This window comes from Camelina sativa, chromosome 6, assembly GCF_030686135.1.
Source record: "Camelina sativa cultivar CO46 ecotype springtype chromosome 6, ASM3068613v1".
NCBI lineage: Eukaryota > Viridiplantae > Streptophyta > Magnoliopsida > Brassicales > Brassicaceae > Camelina > Camelina sativa.
The window spans coordinates 26956823-26977470 of record NC_141885.1 but is presented as its reverse complement, the minus strand read 5'-3'; the positions used below and the strand labels follow the sequence as shown (position 1 = coordinate 26977470).

The 20648-nt window shown below is 31.3% G+C and overlaps 1 protein-coding gene and 1 pseudogene across 2 annotated transcripts; both read right to left on the bottom strand.

Annotated features, from left to right (window-relative positions):
* Nucleotides 1-8797: 8797 nt before the first annotated feature.
* On the bottom strand, nt 8798-12607 carry LOC104793390 (beta-glucosidase 17-like; annotated as a pseudogene). The gene is made up of 13 exons (XR_015560024.1): nt 12394-12607; nt 12009-12096; nt 11805-11877; nt 11649-11724; nt 11429-11506; nt 11152-11239; nt 10817-11069; nt 10490-10605; nt 10130-10347; nt 10016-10047; nt 9784-9886; nt 9280-9382; nt 8798-9150 (listed from the first exon to the last, which is right to left on the bottom strand). The product of XR_015560024.1 is annotated as a beta-glucosidase 17-like (transcript).
* A 2913-nt stretch (nt 12608-15520) lies between these two features.
* Nucleotides 15521-20646, bottom strand: LOC104793389 (beta-glucosidase 15). The gene is made up of 12 exons (XM_010519741.3): nt 18430-20646; nt 18191-18260; nt 17993-18051; nt 17775-17850; nt 17619-17696; nt 17253-17340; nt 16875-17130; nt 16456-16789; nt 16362-16393; nt 16166-16268; nt 15988-16084; nt 15521-15868 (listed from the first exon to the last, which is right to left on the bottom strand). The coding sequence occupies exons 1-12, from the start codon at nt 18583-18585 to the stop codon at nt 15688-15690; spliced, it is 1530 nt and encodes a 509-aa protein (XP_010518043.2). The 5' UTR covers nt 18586-20646; the 3' UTR covers nt 15521-15687.
* Nucleotides 20647-20648: the final 2 nt, after the last annotated feature.

Below are 20648 nucleotides of genomic sequence, written 5' to 3'. Positions count from 1 at the left end.
GGTGACAAATCACATCATTGTTCTATATATTAGTATAATTTATTTGATGTTTGGTTAATCGGTTTTTTTGTTAACCAATTTAAATTGACGTCAAAGGATAATAATTAAAAGAACCATTATTACGAATGGAAAGTTAGAAACACAAAAATGTGTATTATCCTTTGCGTACACCAACAACGATGACAGTGTCTTGTTGCGATACGGCCAGCTGTTTATTTTGCATCATTCGAAGAACAAAAGGTATATAAAGCTCAGACGACAGCCTGTGTATATACACTTCTCCTAATACACGACCTATACCTAATCAATTCATTTAAAATTTATACTATAAAAGGAAATAGAAATATAATTCTTTTGGCTCCTCGAATATATACCCTTAATGAAAATGATTAGCTAGTAGTAGTAAATTGTCTAAGTTTGGTAAACAACTGAAGATCTATCTACAAGTGAGTTATCGCTATACACGTAAGAATGAGATAAGAGTTTTTTACTTAACAAAATTGGATTTATTGCGACATCTTACAAACAAAGTAAGCTACATATATGCTAGGGACACATGTTGTTATTAAGGTAATTTATACTAAGTTGTTTTAAAAAAAAAAAAAAATTGTTGGATTACTTTACAAGTCATATCCAACTCTTTATCAAAGTAGATGCCAGCTGGAATCCACTTGACACATCGGTATTCTCGTCCACGTCGGATCGACTAAACGTCTTAGCATGTGACACGTGTACAAATGCGCCACTCGCACATCTCAAGACGACTGACTAGTCGATGGAGTATGCATATAGTATGGAAAAATTAAAGTATGACTTTTTCACTGTCCAATATTCTTATTAACCAAAAAACATAGAGATTGATGCGAATTATTTTTGTTTTCCTGACTATATTCGTTAAAAAAGAATTAAAAAAAAAAAAACAATACTATACTTAACTTAATCCTCCATTGTTCAAGAGCATATGTATATATATATATCTTACGCTGAGTGGGCAATTTAAAATTATATCAGAAGCACTTCAACTAGTTTTTTCAGCATCTCAAGTAGTAGTTTTTTAGATAAAATATGATAGTATATAATTCGGTAAAAAAAGAATATATTATAGTTTGTGTAATTAATTCCTTTAAGCAATATCAATTTTTTTTTTCTTTTCAAAATGCGACTGAATTTATTGTTTTACCTCAGTTGCACTATATGGTATAATCGACAAATTTGAAAGTGGAACAAAACAAATACTCTAATTAAACAGATGATTAAAAACGTGGTTGTTGCGTTTGTACCGAATTACATCCTTAATTATTCTTTACACATCCTAAAGACTTAAAAAGTGTAAAAGTCTTTACTCTTTACAAAGAAAACAAATGAGTCCAGAGTTTTTGTTTTTTTTTTTAATATTCTATATATTAGCAACTTGTAAACATCATATGATGTAGAAGTTTGAAGAGTTCAAGGATACAATAGTATTATTATGTATTACGTGTGGACTTGAATATTCTGGTTTGGTTACTGAAAACGAAATTTAATTAACTAGTAGTATTACTTATTAGATGGCTTATCATCATCGTTTGGCCTTGCTAGATCTGTCTGTCCTTAGTGTCTGACTATCCCATTTTATAATAGCTATAATTAAGTACTGCTTAAAAAACTAATTAAGAGTATACGTACGTCAATATAAAGCCAATTATAACAATATACCATACACACTTTCAGACGCTGACCAAGTTAATAATAACAATTCTCATGCTTCTTCTATACAAAATATACAATAATGTAAAATCTTTAATGTAACCAATTAGACAAGCTAGTAATGTAGTCATGGAGAAAGAGGATGTAATTAATCCTTTTTTTTTGTCGCAAAGGTTGTAATTAATCTGAGTACCTCATATTTGGATGTGGTAACGTAGTGTCAACTGTGAAGTAATACAACGATATACGAGCTATTGTTGATATTTTCGATTTATAAATATAAAAATTTCTTTTAAAAGTATAGACAGTATAATGTATTTGAAAATATATTTTTATTATTGAACTTATATAGTATTAACTAAAAGTCTAAAAGTAAACATATTATGATTAAAAACTATATAGATCAATTTTCAGAAAAGACAAAATTTGTATGGTTAATGAGTATACTAGTTTCCGAAACGAATATATATTTTGTATGAGTTCACATAATAATTATATATTAATTGCGTCTTATATGAAACTTGGGATGCTCAAACTTGGTGAAACAAGGGAATGAAAACAAAACAACCAATAATATGATCAATAATATAATTTATTTGTTTAGTATTTGGGTGGTGATGTGAGAGATGAAGACGAATTCTTACTTCATGCTTCTTTCGTCCTTATCCAAATGACATTATTCGAAGTTGATGAAAAAAAGAAAAGAATATATAGGCGTATTCATAGAATATTACGATTATAAATTATTCGTCGGAAATGTAGGGAACCATCGGAATAGTGGAGTTTAAGAATGTCATCACGTTGCAACACTTCTTCGACTCGACTTACAACAAAATGCGAATCTTACCGTAAGATTTATACAGCATAATATCAATTGTTATATCGATTGTTTAATCTCGATTTCATGTGCTACTGTGTTATTAGATCTGCCCTCACGTTCCCCCTTTTACCGTTTTCATATCCAATAAATACACAGAGAAATTTTATTTTATTCTTTTGTATATTAAAAACCAATGCATTAGAGCATATATAGTGTTATTCTTCCTTGAGATTCTAAAAATACCGAGTCCCATATGTCATATGGCCATATACTGTATAGAATTTATTAATCGGGCAGAATAATCTATTCTCGAAGTATTTATGGATGGAATTATTCTCAGTTAACGTTATATGTACAAGAATAATAATATCAAGAACTTGCTCAATAATTATAAGAATTTTATCATCCATTTTTGACGGCAATGAAGTTGGACCTACGTGCATAAAAAATATAAAATAACCGATATGATAATTTATATGTAACTCAGCTGGAATTTACAATATGAAATAATTAATGTAACGTTACATAGACATGAATGCTTATAATGTTACATGTACGTCCAAAATGAATTTTAATCAAAATTATCGGTGTGTAAAAGCTTGATCGAAGGAAAAACCAATATTCGAACCAAATTTCAAATATTTGAGTATCAAACTAATGTTCTATATCATTTCTGAGCATTAGTTTGAAGAGAAAGAAAAAAAACCTACACTCATATCCTCTATTTTTGGAAACTATAACACGAATTGAGTGAACCGAATCCAACGAAAACTTAAATATATGTTATTACTTTTAAAATACTTTTAATAAGCGACTATTAGCAGAATGCCATAATCTTAGAGATATTTTTGTAGTAAGTATTAAACTCATCAAACTAATGCTCTATATCATTTTTGAGTCCAATGATGACTAGTTGACTAGCTAAGCTAGTACAATGTCGTTGTCTCTTAAACATAATTGGTATACTGATTACCTACAGAAAATTCCAGAGGTTTTAATTAGTTACATAATACAGACAACCCCTAATCATTCAGCAATAAGGACGATGCTGTCTTAATCATCATACTAACTAATTCTTTCATTTCTACATTCAGTCGTCACTTTTAACAACTTTAATTACCTTAACAACTGCTAATACTATCATAGTTAGTATAATGTTTGTTCTTGATTTGGTGACGATAGTTGGTGTATTTTTCTCTTACAATTTAATTTCCATAAACGATTAAGTCATCTAATCCGTCTCCATACTGGTTTATATTATATATATACATATATATATATATTTCAGAATAATCTACTAAGTTTTGGGGTAAAAATGAATAACAAGTATAAGATTAACAAAGATGCATGCTGAGAGATGTCGCTATTGGTTGGTACATCAACTTGGTTAAGAATTATTAGTTTCGTAAATAATTAATTGCGTTTAGATTAGATACTAATTAAGTACTTGGAGGATTATTAATCTCCCTTGGCTTGATGCGTTGAGGCATTGACGATGGAACATATCGATGACAACCAGGAGTTGAACCACCATAAAGACCTTTTTTTTTTATGGTTAAACCTCTAATTGAGACTTTCTTATTAGAACAACCTATCTCCTCAATTTTATATCGCCAAGATTATCATTAAGAAAGATACAGTAGTTTCACAAGTTGTTTAATTAATATATCATGATATATGTATACTTTGTTCAATATGCAGACGGCTTACTAAGATCGACAAATTCTACGGCTACTTACAAGCAGTATTGATATAGCAATATTATATATGTATCTCAAAACTCAAAAGATATTGATGTTTTTACAAGTAATATTTGGGAGGATCAGTAGACATTTTCTATTGTTAGAAAACCGAACAAAAAAATAATATATAATAGATTAACCATTATTCATATAGATCGGTAAATGATATGAGACTAATTGGCATTCTTATAAGAAAAATGTAGGCAACTAAAAGTTTTAAAGTAAATTTCAACACAACTTATTAGAAAAAGGGATGAAAAAGATAACTCGTTCGTGTTAAGGTGTTATTTTTTTCTTACGTTACAAACAAAAAACTATAATGATGCAATAATGACTTTGATTTTCAAGTCTTGGTAATATATACACACATTGCTTCCATTGGGTAAAATAATAACAGAGTGCATTATTAGCTTCACTTATTGCAATCATAGTTGAGACTGGAGATGTTTTTTTGCGTATGAAACACTAATGTACTTGCGTGTTTACTATGTTCTGTGGATGTGTGGAAATTTGCCTCGTGACAAGTTTAGATTCGCAGCTTTTGGAGATGACACATGCTTAGTTTTCTGAAGTATTAAACAAGCTATAAAAATAAAATAAAAGTGGAAAGGTACTTGGAACTTGAAAATCAAGTAAACACGATCTATGTAGGTAAAACTAGAAAAGGGGAAATTATTTGTTTTGTGCGCTCTTGATATCATTACTCTAATGAACTAAAATAATTATGATAAGGCCTTCCACTAAACCCAAGATCCAAAGTTTCAATTCGTTCGTAGAAAAGGATAATTAAATTTTTAATAATGATATCATAACGAAGAGACGTTGATGGTCCAAGTTTCAATAAACTATGTGAAAACATGATGGGACCATCCTCATGTGAGAAAAACTGAGCACTCTGTTCTCTTATCCCTATCGCAAGGTAAGGTGATCACTTTCTCATGTTTTGAAATTAATATAAATAACATAAGACATCTTTGGGTTATTGATGAGAAGATGATGGATTCGACTAGCCAAACACTTACGTAGTGCGTACTAATGTTCTAATTAATCCAACAAAATCAATTGAATCGTATTGCAGTCTTGCAGATGACTCTCGCTCTGTTATTTTATGCATGCTTAAATTTACAACTACATTTTTCAATTTTTATCGGGTTGGACAAGATCGAACCATTGAATAAAACTATTTATTATCAAATGATTATATAGACTTGGACATTATTGGAAAAATATAATCACATTTGTATGATCTATTCTAAGGGAATGGATTAAGTATATTGTGTCCGATTGAAGGTCGATAAGATCCCCACAAGGTGCCTTGTTAAGTAGGCAAAAGTAATTAATGCGATAGACCAGTTTTATATAAGCTGGACCAAAACAGATTTATAAGGTTTGGTCTTTTGGTCTCCTTCACAATACGCCAATCATATGGGAACCAAAGACATTAACAAACGCCGATTTGGCCAAACTTAGTGGCCAACCACATCATCATCATCATCCATCGTTTTCCAAATATTTTCTCCAGTTTTTATCCTTGTTTAGAAAAAGCCAATTAAGCCCCTTGACTTTAAACACATAAAAAGGTCAACACCGAAAAGTCTGAATTCATGGTAAACAGCATCAAAGGAGAAAAAAGGTAAAAGAAAGAAAAACAAAGGGTGCCCCCAAATTTGATGGCTCACATGAAGAAGTCTCTCACATATGGGTTTATGGCCCATTTAAAGCCGACGACAATGTCTTATCCATATCATTAATTACCAACTAGGAACCTGGACTCTGTTAGTCGATCTAAGGTTTGAATCGAATATCAATCCGGATGAAACGTATTGTATATCTTATTTTACTTAATTTACTAGAAAGTACAGTACTTGGTCAAATTATCCTAAAGAGGTGAATGTTAATAGCTTTTTGTTTGTTTGTTAAAAGGAAATGTTAGTAGCTTAAGACGTACGGGACACCAAGAGCGATTTGTGCAACATATGGAAAGGACGTTCGATACAATTTTCAAATGTATCATCAACCGTTAGTCCCGTATTTAGAATAACACTTTGAAAAATGTCTAAAATTTTCTTGGCTAGTAAAAACATAAAGAACAGGAAGAAGATAAGAGAAGAGAGCGAGAAATAAAGATGGCAACAAGAAGAGTTGAGGACTAGTAGAGAGGGAACAAACACTAGAATTATGGCATGTGGCCTTTGTCTTCCCTTTACTTCCCATGTGCTTTCTTTATTGCTTTGTATTTGTAGCAGTACGTACCTCTTTTATTTTGCTACAGTAGAGTTTAATAGTTTATAATAATTCCTATTTTATAATTCTGATCTAAATCAGTTGGTTAAAAGCTAAACCGTTGTTACTATTAAAAGTTTAAAACCATGTACCGTCATCGATCAACTGACATAGATATTATTAGGCTATTTTCGAATCTATTTGATGATTTTTTTTAGTAGAACAAAACTCTAAAAATTCGATAATTTATCAAAATCTTATTTTATTTCGATTGTTGAAACTTGAAACTGTATATCGTAAACAGGAGAAACACTCTTTCGATACCCAACAAAAAAAACCATGCTTAATACAGTAAGCACTCAGCTGTTGATTAGCTTCAAAGTTCTGGAATTTTAATCCTTTTCAATCTCGGTTTTTTCATCATGTCTTCTTCTTTTTTCTTCAAAAAATCTTTGAAACACATTATTGACATTTTAGGATATCGCTTAAGCCCACCTTCGTATAGTCTACGCAGAACAATCCATATCGTATTTCATACCCCCAATTATCCAACAATGACCATGCAAAATATCCATCTACTTGGACCCATCTGGCTACGAGAACATTTCATTTTCGACTAAGATTTGTGTTATTTTATTTTTGTGAAAAAAATAATTTGTTTATGACAAAAATAAGTAACTGAGCTTAATATATATGGCTAGATCGATGAAGGCTGTTACTATGTTTCTTGTGATAATTTGTGCTCTTCATATCCATTTACTCCCAGATAAGGGCTTCTTTTCATAATATTAAAATTTGATACTTTAGTTTTGTTAAATATATTTATTTTGTATAGTTAAAATCTTAGTTATATCCAAACAGTTTTACATATTAGTTATAAATCCGAAAAATTAAATTTAAGTGTTAAATTCACATAATGTAAAAACGAATTGAACTTAACACCTCTAATTGACCAAAAGAAGTCTAAAGACGGGATGTCAAGTCCAGTTTGTTTCAACGATATTGAAATTTAACACTTTAGTTTTATTTTGAAATAAAAATATTTTGTATAGAATCTTAGTTAATCAAAACTGTTTACATATTCGTTAAAAATGTGAAAATCAAAACTTAAGTGTTGAATTCACATTATGTGAAAACGGATTGAACTTAGAACACCTCTAACGGACCAAAGGAGACCTATGGACGGGATGCCCAGTCTGGTTTGTTTTCACAAGAATGAAATTTAACATTTTAGTGTTTTATTTATATATTTTATAATTAAAAACATTATCAAATAAAAACGATTTTTTGAAAACACTAATTTTGAAATTATTTTTTAAAAATCTGAAACTGAAAACCATTTTCTTACAAATATTAAAATAACAACCATTAATATTAATATTAAAACCATTAATATCTGTAGGCTTATTAAATAAAATTTGTAAAAGAAAAGCAGAGCATAGAATTCGTTACCATGTCTTTCTGTATATCGTTCCACGAAACCAAACAGTCTTGCGCTGCACCCACAGACTTGGCGTATCAAGAATAGGAACCTACATACAGTTACAAGAAAACTAAAGGTTAAAATTAAGAAATATAATTAAAAGAAAAATAAAATAGATTATGTCAATTCCGTAAAAACTACAAGAGAGCCCGAAGATACTTTTTTCGTCAGCAGGCAAAGCAAGTTAGACTTAAATTATAAATCCAAAGTTGCGAGATCAGATCAAATAGGAATAATGACGATCGAATCGTTGTTTCAGAAGCAACTAACCTGGCTCTCGTAACAACGGCGCGTATGATGCATGCATCCATCATCCATGGGTTGCGTCATCACCTCGGAATAAGAACGGTGTCGAGATCATTGATCGATCGTGTGATCAAAGACGAGTAACAGTTCCCACGGTTTTGGTACAGATGGTCATCGAGTTTGATGGTCTCGAGATCGGGTGAGTGCTCTCTGTAAAACATTAGCACTACTTGCTCAAGATGAAACAGAGACTCCAAAGAAAAAGAAGAACAAGGTGTTTTTTTTTTTGCTTTTGAAGAATTATGATTTCTTAAAGACAAGCGAGGTGAGGGTTTTGTTTATATAGAAAGGTTAGGTTATTCAACAAAAAGGAAATTTTCTATTTTTATATTTATATTATTAAGAAAGGAAATTAGTCAAACATATTAAAAAGGAAATTTGATAACAACGGTCATAAAAAGTTGCCGTTATAACGTACAATCATATTTTTTTCTTAACTTGCGTTTGCTGTAATTTGGCTCTGTGTTAATTTAGAGATTCAAATATTGATCACTATAGCATCAACCTGATGACGTGGAGTGTCGAATGAGAGTCATCTTTCGTCGTCGATTTTTGTTTTTGTTTTATTTTAATGTAAGTGATTACGTGTCCCAGTCTTGGATAAACACCGTTCGAGTTACATGTTTTGTTTTATTTTTAGGAATACATATAACAAAGTTGAATAAATTTAACATATTAAATATTATTACTCGCTACTAGTCCATTAAAGAAGAGGACGAGTTGGATAGGAGAAACCGATGGTACCAAAGAGCAGAACTCTTGAGATATATCGTTGAAGTCCATCTTGAAAATCAACGTAGACCAGTCCGTATCTATATTTGTAACCAAACTGCCACTCGAAATCATCCATTAATGACCATATATGATATCCTCTCACATCTGCACCTTGACTGTTTTAATGTTTCCAAAAAAAAAAAAAGACATCAAACAACTACATTATTAAAAAATTTAATATCATGACAGATCTTTTTGGATCCTATTTGAAATATAGTTTGTATATGAAGAATTAGAATACTAACCTGACTGCATCTAGAAGAGCAGAGAGATGGAGTTGGTGATATTTGATCTTTTCCTCGCCATTTAGAGCTTCGTTTAAGGACAATGACTTGTCGCTAGGCATTCCTAGTCAAGTACGTAAGCAGCCAAAGAAACAGTAAGTCGAATAATATCTCAGAATGATTAGGGCCACAATAATAAATTACATAACTCAATACTAAAAAATTGCAATAAATGTGCTTTTACCAGTTGATCCGATCTAACAAATTAATTTATTGATTAATTAAAAAAGCTAAAAATCGTGAAAACCACAAGAAAATAGAAAACACATAAAGTAACTTTTCTTATATATACATTAACACTATATGTAGTCATGTAGATGTATATATAGCTATTAAGCAATATACTGTATGTGCCAAGTGGAAATTATTAAACGGCTATAATGTTGCCTCATTGCTAGACCTTATACACGTTACCTATATATAACCCCATTTACGTACCCAAAAACGTAAAGAAAATTTACCAACCATTCTCGGTGACGAGGATTACTGGGTTTTGATACTTTGACTTAACGTATAATAGAAGGTCTTGAAACCCTTTTGGGCATATAAAGAGCCAATCTACACTCGTCTGAAAATTTTAAATTTAAAAATCTATGATCAATTAACGTAATTTACTCTATATAACTTACATCAGTCAAAGAAAAGAAAAAAACAAAACAAAACTTAATTCAGTCTACGAGGAAGAAAAAAATCTTACCGGTTCACCCACCGGAATTCCGTTTCTCTCCGCTGTAATTTACAACAATACATTTTAAACAAAGATTTTAAATTATTGGTGAAGATAATTTGGTAAGTAATTTGTTTTTGTTACTTGTTTGATTGACGCGACTGTCCGTTGTGTAACTGAGATTGGTGTTAGCGTAGAAGATAACATCTTCAACGTATCTTGAAGTGTAATAGATGATTCCAAAAAAGTCAAAGGATCCTCTCACCATTTCTGACTGCTGTTTTGTAAATTTTGGGAGTCTATTTCCCACCAACTCTCTCATTATCTTTGGATAATCTCCGTAAGTGATCGGATCAGCAAACCTATCACACCCACATATACATACATAGGTGTAAACCGACCCACGTTACAAGTTATATTGAGTGAGATCTGTATCTGGTCTCATTTTCATTTATAGAGAAAATTAAAGATGATAAAATCTGCATAAAAAGGAAAATAAATTACCATCCGAAGAGGAAGTCAAGAGCCCTTTTGGCAGCTTCTCTACAAGCAGGAGTGTTATATTTCGGAATCATCCAATATGTTTGAATACTCAATCCAATGGTTCCTCCATGAAATCTCTGCTTTAAACGATATAAAGAATTTTAAAAAGTTTTTTTTTTCTTTTGTGATAGTGGTATCGTTTTGAATATGATTTAAGCCAATTTATATATTTTTTTTCTTGCAAAAACACTAATACTACTTTAGTCAACAATTAATCAAATTTATTTATAGAACAAATTAATAAAAAACCTTACAAATCCAAAACAAAAAGTTTTAAAACAAAGGAACCTGATACTTCTCTCTGTAGAGTTGGACTGCAGCAGCATGAGAAATGATCAAGTAATGAGCCACGAGGTAAGGTTCAGTGGCTGAGTTTCCAACCGTGCAGTTTTGGACATAGCTAGAACAACGACCAGGAGCATTTTTACCGTCACTATAACCTAACATTGCGAACATGTTAGGCTCGTTGATTGTAATCCACTCCTTCACTCTATCTCCAAACGCTTTAAAACATATATCAACGAATTCTAGGAAATCTTGCCTGTTCAATCCCAAATTTTTAATCAGATCCATATTTTATTTTACTTCAATATGTAATAATAGTTTATTTTGTAGATTCTTACACAATTTGGGGGTTTAAGAATCCGCCATATTCATCTTCAAGTGCCTGAGGTGTGTCCCAATGAAACAGAGTAACGAGAGGCCTTATACCTGTTTTTACACAATAATACTGTGATATTTGCACCCAAAAAAAAACACACACACAATAATATTGTGATAAAAAGGAATGATAATATGGTGTTAACGTTGTAGTTTAGGATTAAAATTAATATTTATCGCAAAATTTAATAATAGTAAATATGATCTAAAAACGCAGTTTAGATATATAAATGCACTAACCATTTGAAATGAGTTCATTGATGAGATGATTGTAGAAGTTAATTCCCGCCTGATTTACGCCTCCAGCAATCCTACCTCCTAAATTGGACCAAATTGGTTTCGTTATTTGTCATTGACGTGCTAACAACTATAATTAACCAAAAATAACTATCGCTAGAAATCACGGCTACGTAACGAGTAAACACAACGACTTTAATTACTGTTTAAAAAAAGATCATACGTGGTAGTATTCTTGACCAAGAAATCGAAAACCTAAATGAGTCCAGCCCTATTTCTTTCATAAGTGCCACGTCATCCTGACCAATAAACATAAAATGTCATGCACGATACACATATAATATAATGTTAATATTTTACTATAAAAAGAAATATGTACTGTGGATTTCCAATGTTTCACTCTATCTCCAAAACTCTTGAAGCAAACATCCGCATAATCACGGAAATCATTCCTGTTTCATTACAAAACAAAAATTAAATTAAATTAACAATTCTGTTGGCCACTGTATGAACTGTATTGTTAATTGTAATGGCTAGTAAAACTTGATTATAGATAGATAGATAGTCCACTAAGAGGACTTACACAATCTCGTCACCAAGGAATCCGCCATAAGCATCTTCAAGGGCTTGTGGTGTGTCCCAATGAAACATGGTTGCAAAAGGCTTAATTCCTGTATAACACGATCACATAACATTTACATTAGTGCTTGCGTTGCGTTTATAAGTTTCAAGGGTGAAAGAAAGATGATTAGTCACTATCTCGCTACGATTAATTTTCTCAAAGTCAGAAGATTCATTCAATGTGGACTACTACTAATTCAGTGACTAATATGTAACGGGAATTAGATCTATAAAGTACGTACGAATTAGATTCCGCATAATTTGTCAACGTCTCACAACTTCCGTAACGAATTGCCGTTTTATAATAATTCTTTTAAAAGTCGTATATTACCAAACTAAAATATTACCTGAAAAGCCGATGCAGCTGTTCCAAAAACAAAATTATCCGGAAAATCATGACGATCGAGTACTCTAGATGAAGTAATCTTCTTCGACAACCATGAGAGTATTATAAGGAGGATGAAAAAATGCACCTTCATATTATTCTTTTTGTATGAGTTTTGATTTGAAGATTAATGTATTTTCCTCGAACTGTTCAAAGCTAAGATTTGTAGTTAGGACAAACGAAGCGTTTCTCTTCTCATATATATAGAGAGAGCTTCGCCTCGTGACGTTGTTGGTCTACGTGGAAAGGTATATCCTTATTAGTCATATATAAGTATGTAAGATCCAAAAGTAACTTACAGTAAAACCTCTATAAATTAATATTCTATAAATTAATAAACACTATAAATTAATAAATTTTGCTGGTTCCAAGTCGGACCAGTGTAAAAATTAACAATATTCGATAAGATAATAAGATAATAATTTTTTCGAAATCTCCTTATAAAATATGGTCCCAATAATATCATAAATTAATAATTATGTAAATTTATATATATATATATACTGATATAATAGTGTATGTTTCTCCTAAAGCTCAATTCTATAGAACAATTGTAATGTTGTATTTTCAACCTATAATGATATCTCTAAAATATTTTATAACATGTCATACAAATAATTAAATTTTAAGTTTTAATTCTTAGATATGCATCATTTACAATTTGATAATTTGACAGATTATTAAAATAGGAGAATTGATATTATTATTCATAGATTTGAATTTATGTGTCTCATGTGTATAAGTCAATTTGTTTATAATATTTGTAATTTATTGTAAATAGTGCTTTCTAAATATTACAAGTTCAATTCCTAAACCATAAAATTTATAACATCCGAAAGTTTAATCTTATTTTGCTATAGTTGTTCCAATTCATAATTTTTTTAAAAATAAACAATTAAAAATATATTTATAAATTAATAATTATTAATTTACACTATAAAATAATAATTATTAATTTACACTATAAAATAATAATTATTAATTTATAGATAAATTAATATCACTATAAATTAATAAAATGTTTTAGTCCCAACATTATTAATTTATAGAGGTTTTACTGTACTTAAGATTAAACAATGATTTACCGTTTGTAAGAAAATTATGGTAATTAAGAAGAGAATTCAATTTTGGTTTCCTCTTCTTGTACCCTCAAATTCGACCATATTCTTAGCTTATGTTCATCTTCATGTTTGAACGTAGTCGGGATTACAGCTTACATTCAAATCTATATGAATATGTGTGTTTCTTCTATGCATGTATGTTTGTTTCTATTTGGAAAAGTGGAGATTGAACGTGGTATGGATATTTAACTATGTTCATTGTCCTGTCTTTTAGCATGTAAAACTCACTGCGCCGCTTACATCTTTCACGTTCAAAAAAGCTGGCGTTTCCTTTTACGGAATTTGATGATATCGTGGCCGCTGAGATGTAAAATTCGTTATTTTCTTTCTGATTTGGAATTACAATTTTCTTTATTTCCAAAGGAATTGGAGTTTTAGTTATTGAAATTAAAAACAAGCTTTCATTTCTTGGATTTCTTCTGAATTTAGTCTCTGAAATTTTTGTAATGCTTATCAAAGACCTCTAATTCCAAAAAAAAATTCAAAGATTAATGCCATGTGAAAACATAAAAATATGAAAGAATGTGATTATTCTGCAGTTGAATATCCATATATTGTTCCTTTTAACTTATTGGTGGATGAACACCGTACGTGTCTTGAATTTTATACAGCTATATATAATATGATATTGGTAATGTGAATAGAAAAATTATTTTAAATAATTCCTGACAGTTTTTTTACATTCTAAAGCTACTATTTTTTATTTCTTGTTGAATTAATCTCTGAATATTAGCATTTTCTATAAAAAAAATATATATTAGCATTTGCACTCCACGTTGGCCCGTGCCATGAGAAGCTTTACACATGCAGGCAGTGTATGTTGCATAGAACATATAATGTAATTAGTTTGTATGGTCGCAATCATGTCTTCATTCATAAGTTCGTACTATACGTCTCTACTCTCCAGTGACCACAACCTTTATCCCAAAAAAAAAGAAAGAATAGTGACCTTTAACCTATATGTTGGGCATTGTCAAATTGGTAAAGTTTTAACCCATTAGACCCAGGCCCAGCTGATAATAATTTTTGATAATGATTCAAGTAATAGAAAGTTAATCGAATGTCATGTTATCAAAGCACTGCATAGTTTCTCTGACCCATTGTTTAATTGATACCGATATTGGGATGCTCATAAAATTGTGGACAAGTACTGTAAGTATTTGGATTCAGACTATATATGCGCATAGTCTCCTTTACTGACCTCTTGTTAGTTGTTGGCTTGTTGCAAAAGCACGCAAGAGAGAATAGTCTAGTTTTGAACTCTTATGCTTTACTTTTAGTCAAGCGGCGCACACAGAGAATTACTTTTCTTCGAATTATAGCGGGGTGGGGTCGTTATTTGTTAAGGAAATAGGATTATAGTGGATACTTAATTAGTGTGGGAAAATATGTATCTAAACCTTGAGAAATTAGTGAAAAGAGTTGAAGCTTAACTTCACTAGTTCACTCGTATATCCTGAAATGAAGTAAGCTACTTATTAGCATTTCGGTTCAAGTTGATTCAAGTAAAGAAAGATGCCAATTTGTCATCTAAGGGAATGGGAGCTAGACCCCAAAAAAAACAAGTGGATCGGAGATGCTATCATATTTATTGGGCATTCTATTTGAATGCGTAAAATTGAGAATATTACACATCGACGCGAATAATTGTTAACACATTATAGCATTACTGTCAACTTCACACATGCTATCATGCATCAATAAAGGAACCATCACAAATTCACAATCTTGAAAGAAAATATAAAATTTCCAAATAATCCAACTCATAATACCACAAATGATCATCGTTGAAAACGAGATAATCAAAAGGAGGATGAAACAGTGCACCTCTTATCCATTTTGTTCTTTAAAAAAAATTAAAGATCCAACTTATTTTTTCTCAAATTGATAGAAAGCTGAAACTTGTAGATGTTACAAACTATGCCTATATCGTTTTCACATTTCTCACTTTTATAAATTTTCAACGAATTTAGTAATAATTTTCCTTATATATCGAAAGATGGTATAATAACATCGAGTAATACATCAATCCGGTTCGATTGTTAAAATAGCTAAACCATTATCATTATTTCAAAGATGGAAAAATTATAAATCTCTCAATTGTCATTGTTATAAACGCCATCTTTATGTAATCATCAATTCTTTTTCTTTTCATTTAACAATTCTTTGAACCACTGAGCTGATTTCTTGGGATATCTCTTACTTCCATTGTTGAAATCCACGTAAACCAGCCCAAACCGGACTGTGTATCCCATTGCCCACTCGAAGTTGTCTAGCAACGACCATGCGAAAAATCCCTTCACGTTTGCTCCAACCCTAAATTTGCCAGTAAGAAAAGCATTCACAACAGAATTACATAAATGTGTATGATTGATTATGTAGCGTGACAGCTGTAGGAGGATTCTTAACATATTAGATAATAAAAGGATGCTTACGAGATAGCGTCTTGGACCATTTGGAGATGTCTAGCGTAGTAATCAATCCTATCACCATCTTTAAGGAAGATTTTATCGGTACTGAATTCATCTCTCCCTACAAAGATTGGTACAACATATTAGGATGAAACCAAAAGAAGATATATCAAGAACTGAAGCTGTTGTTTGTGTGAGTTACCGTTTTCGGTTATGTACATGACAGGATCCTTAAACTTGTATTTTGCATAAAGAACGAGATCACGAATTCCCTTTGGATATATTAAAAGCCAATCTGATGCAGCCTATAATAAGATCATGTACATAGTTTTTAGATTGAGCAAATTCATAAATATTTAATAACCGTTGCAACGTTTTATATGAGTCTAGCCAAGTACCTTTGGACCGATGGGAACCCCTTCTCTTACACCTGATTCAAAAATACAAGTCAGACTCGTAATTTAGTTTATAGTGGTTAAGAAAAAGAAATACCTGTGACACTGGCACAAGGATCAGAGAACATTGTAACATCTTGGGTGGAGCAGGGAACATCCTTTGCGTAAGTGGAAGAGTAATAATTGATGCCAATGAAATCATATGAGCCTTTCAGCATCTTAGATTGTTGTGCAGTGAATGTAGGTAAGCGACCACCTTTTACGTTGTTGACCATATCAACCGGGTATTTACCCGTCACAAGCGGTTCCATAAAGTAGTCAAATGTGAAGGCCATGGCTCGTGCCGCAGCCGATCTATCCTCCGGTGATTCTGTATATGGCAAGTTCCAAGCCGCGTTCAAAGCAATACCAACTTGACCTTTTTGAGACGCCTATCGAACAACAGAGCATATACAAACGCCATATTTTTTTAGTAACTTGATGCTTAAGAAACAGAGCATATATAATTTATCTAACCTTGTATTTTTCTCTGTAGACTTGGACGGCGGCTCCATGAGAAAGGATGAGGTTGTGACCAACAATATAAGGCTCGGTGGCTCCATTTCCACCGGTGCAATTAGGGTTTGTGAATTTGGAGCATCTTCCTGGAGCCATCACACCTGCAACATACCCTTGTTGCACCACTGTCAAGGGCTCGTTCAATGTCATCCAATGCTTCACTCTATCTCCAAAACTCTTGAAGCAAACATCCGCATAATCACGGAAATCATTCCTGTTTCATTACAAAACAAAAATTAAATTAAATTAACAATTCTTTTGGCCACTAATATGATTTGTAATGGCTAGTAAAACTTGATTATAGATATAGATAGATAGTCCACTAGGAGGACTTACACAATCTCGTCACCAAGGAATCCGCCATAAGCATCTTCAAGGGCTTGTGGTGTGTCCCAATGAAACATGGTTGCAAAAGGCTTAATTCCTGTATTACACAATCACATAACATTTACATTAGTGCTTGCGTTGCGTTTATAAGTTTCAAGGGTGAAAGAAAGATGATTAGTCACTATCTCGCTACGATTAATTTTCTCAAAGTCAGAAGATTCATTCAATGTGGACTACTACTAATTCAGTGAGTAATATGTAACGTTTCCTTCCAAAAATCCGTAAAAGTTTTAAATCCTTTTTAAGACTAGAATTGAAATTTAAATTCATAGGAAACAGAGCATCTGTTTTCAAATTGGAAATTGTCTTTTTTACCTTTGGACAGAAGCTCATTGATCAAGTTGTTGTAATAGTCAATACCAGCCTGGTTGATTCCACCTTTTAGATTCCCACCTAAAGAAGAAAAAATAAATAATCAAAATCTCTCACGTGTGAATGAATGATCTACAAAGAGAAGAAGACGGAACTTACGAGGTAAGATCCTGGACCATGAGATTGAGAATCTGTATGCATTGAATCCAATTTGATGCAATAAAGCCACATCTTCCTGTTTTTTTTTGTTTTTTTTTATATATGAATATAACATTATCAAATAATGTAACTGATTTTTTAAGCCAATGGAAATAAAGAACAACTGTTTAATTGTAACATATTTATTAAAGAAAAAAAACAAAAATAAGGAAAATTACCTTGTAAAGATGGTAAGAGTTATCAGAAACAGACCCATTGCTACCATCTTTTATCTTCTCTGAAAAAATATTGAAATTAATCTTTGAATCAGAACAGAGTAAATCTACACTAGAGTCTAGACTAGATTCACGGATCTTGAATGTAAATACACATATAGATTCTAACAACAATGTGATTAAAAATAAAAAATAAAAAACCTGGGTATTTCTCAGAGAAGGTATCCCAGATACTTGGTCCTCTACCATCTTCATGAGCACCTCCTTCGACCTACGACGTGATACAAAAAAAAAAAAAAAAAAAAAACACCCATAAATTCTCTAACCAAAAAAGGTAAAAAAAAGTCTCTAACCAATGATCGGACGTTTCTAAATTTTCTAGATAATGAAACGAGTGGTCGGAATTGTATTTTTAAAAGAAAAAAAAATGATAAAAGAACCTGGTAAGCAGAGGTTGCAGAACCAAAGATGAAATCTGCTGGGAAATCACTTCTTAATAATCTGGGCGTTGAAGAGTTGTTGTTGTTGTTGCTGGCAAGAACTTCACTCGAGGCTAAGACAATGATCACTAGTAACGAAAGATATTTACCTCTCATTCTTAAATTTTTTGATTTTTTTTTGATTACTAGATCTTGTTTTTCTTTCAAGAAAATGAGAATGAAATGGAGGTTTATTATATAGGGAAGAAGAACTGAGAAAAGATTATCTGATAGGAGAAGAGAGAGAGAGAGTGAATGATAAGTATTATAATTAATTTTCTCAATTAGACTGGAAACAAATTAAATGACCTTATCAATATTATGACTATCAAGTCTATCAAAATAGGAAAAGAATAGTAGTTTTGCCAAAAAAAAAAAAAAAAAAAAAAAAAAAAAAAATCTAAATAGAATTTTAATCTAAAGATGAGTGATTCATGAAAAGAACTGAGAAAGCAAAGCATCATTGCACGTCTTGTAGTGCAAAGAGACATATACGGGGGGATGTGCTAATTTCTCGAGGGAAACGTGAAGACGTGTTCGAATTGAAAAGTCTATATTGGCAACTTTTATTTCCGTAAAAACAAACGCCTTTTGATTAAAAACAGCGACAAGTAGTTTTCTTGTAACGGCTATTTATTTCAAACTCTTTTTGATTATTTTAGGGACTCCTTTTGTTTTACTTTTCTAACGTTTGCTTCAGACAAAATATATTTAATTATTATTGGTTTTTTTGTTGTCGATATTGGTTTTGTTTTGTGAAGGGTTATTTTTACAGGTTGGTGTGGTCTGGACTCTGGGACGCGTTGGGATTTGTCGGTCAATATAACATTTATACGTTAATTTATCAAACCTAACACTGTATTTATTTAATATATTGATAAAGACTGTCTCTCTGATTTCAAAATGTGACGAACCTAGTCATTATTGGGTTTGGAATGATCGTATCTTTTTCCACTTTAATCTTATAAAATAGTTTTATTTTTATTTTTAATCAAAAACGAAAAGTATAATAGCTGTCTTCGTTTCTGATTATAAAACACTATCAGAATATTCATATTTTGACAACTTTTTGTTACAGAGTTTTTAAATTTAATAAGACAGTGAAATACAAATTTTATTTATAAGCAAAAAGCTATTTTGATAAATAGTAGTACTATTTTAAATGTAATCCAGATTATATTTTATTTCATACAGTGATGACATTAAAACTAGGGACAGCAAGAGACGACTTTATCATTTTTTTAGTCTTCTTTTAATGATTAGTTTCAAATAAAAGCGAACCCCTCAGATGGGCAAATCTTTAACCAATTCTATTCTAATCCGGACAGTGCCGTATAAAACGATCTAGGTTTAACCATGAAAGCAAAAACCGTAAGCAAAACGTTTAGATGTTTTAAAACAGAATTTTCTAGTATTAGTTATCTTATGAAAACACAATACGTTACGTGGTGAGTGGCATGCACTGCCTTATATTAATTCCAAGTTAATCTATATTATTGTGTTGTACTTATCTTATCCATTACATTAAAGACGTTTATAACAAGAGTGAAAATTTAATATACATGAATAGAAATTAACTCAAGTGGAAATAGAAAATCCTAACCACTAAACAAATTTACTTCGGACTACACAATCATCTACTTTAATGAGAATTTCATTAATCCAAACGTACGTATTAGTAAAAAAGAAAGCCAAAAAAAAAAAAAAAACAGTTCAGTAGGAACTAGGAAGTATCAAATTCAAGTTGGAATTAGTTTATTAAACCCGGTTAGCCCAATTCCGGTTACATGCATATTAAAAGGGAAAATCCGGGCATGATTAATTTAAAACCAGTGTTCTGTTGTTCTTTAATGGCTGATCTCTATGGTATATATGCTATATGGTGAGAAATAGTATTTTTTTAAGAATCAAACAAACAAACGAGATCTTAGAAAAGGAGTTCAAATTCTTTCGAGGATTCAGACATCTTAGGTATAAATAAAACAGGAAAGTGAACTATAGAAGACGTTAAGAATCTCTTCCTTTTGTCGTGTACAAAAACAACAAAATTCATGAACAAACCTTCTTCATTCTCTGAATCTTCTTCCATCTCTTCTTTCTCCAAAAACTCTTTGAACCACATCGCGAACATTTTTGGATAACGTTTTGTTGTAGTCTACAAACATCAGACAGTCCAATAT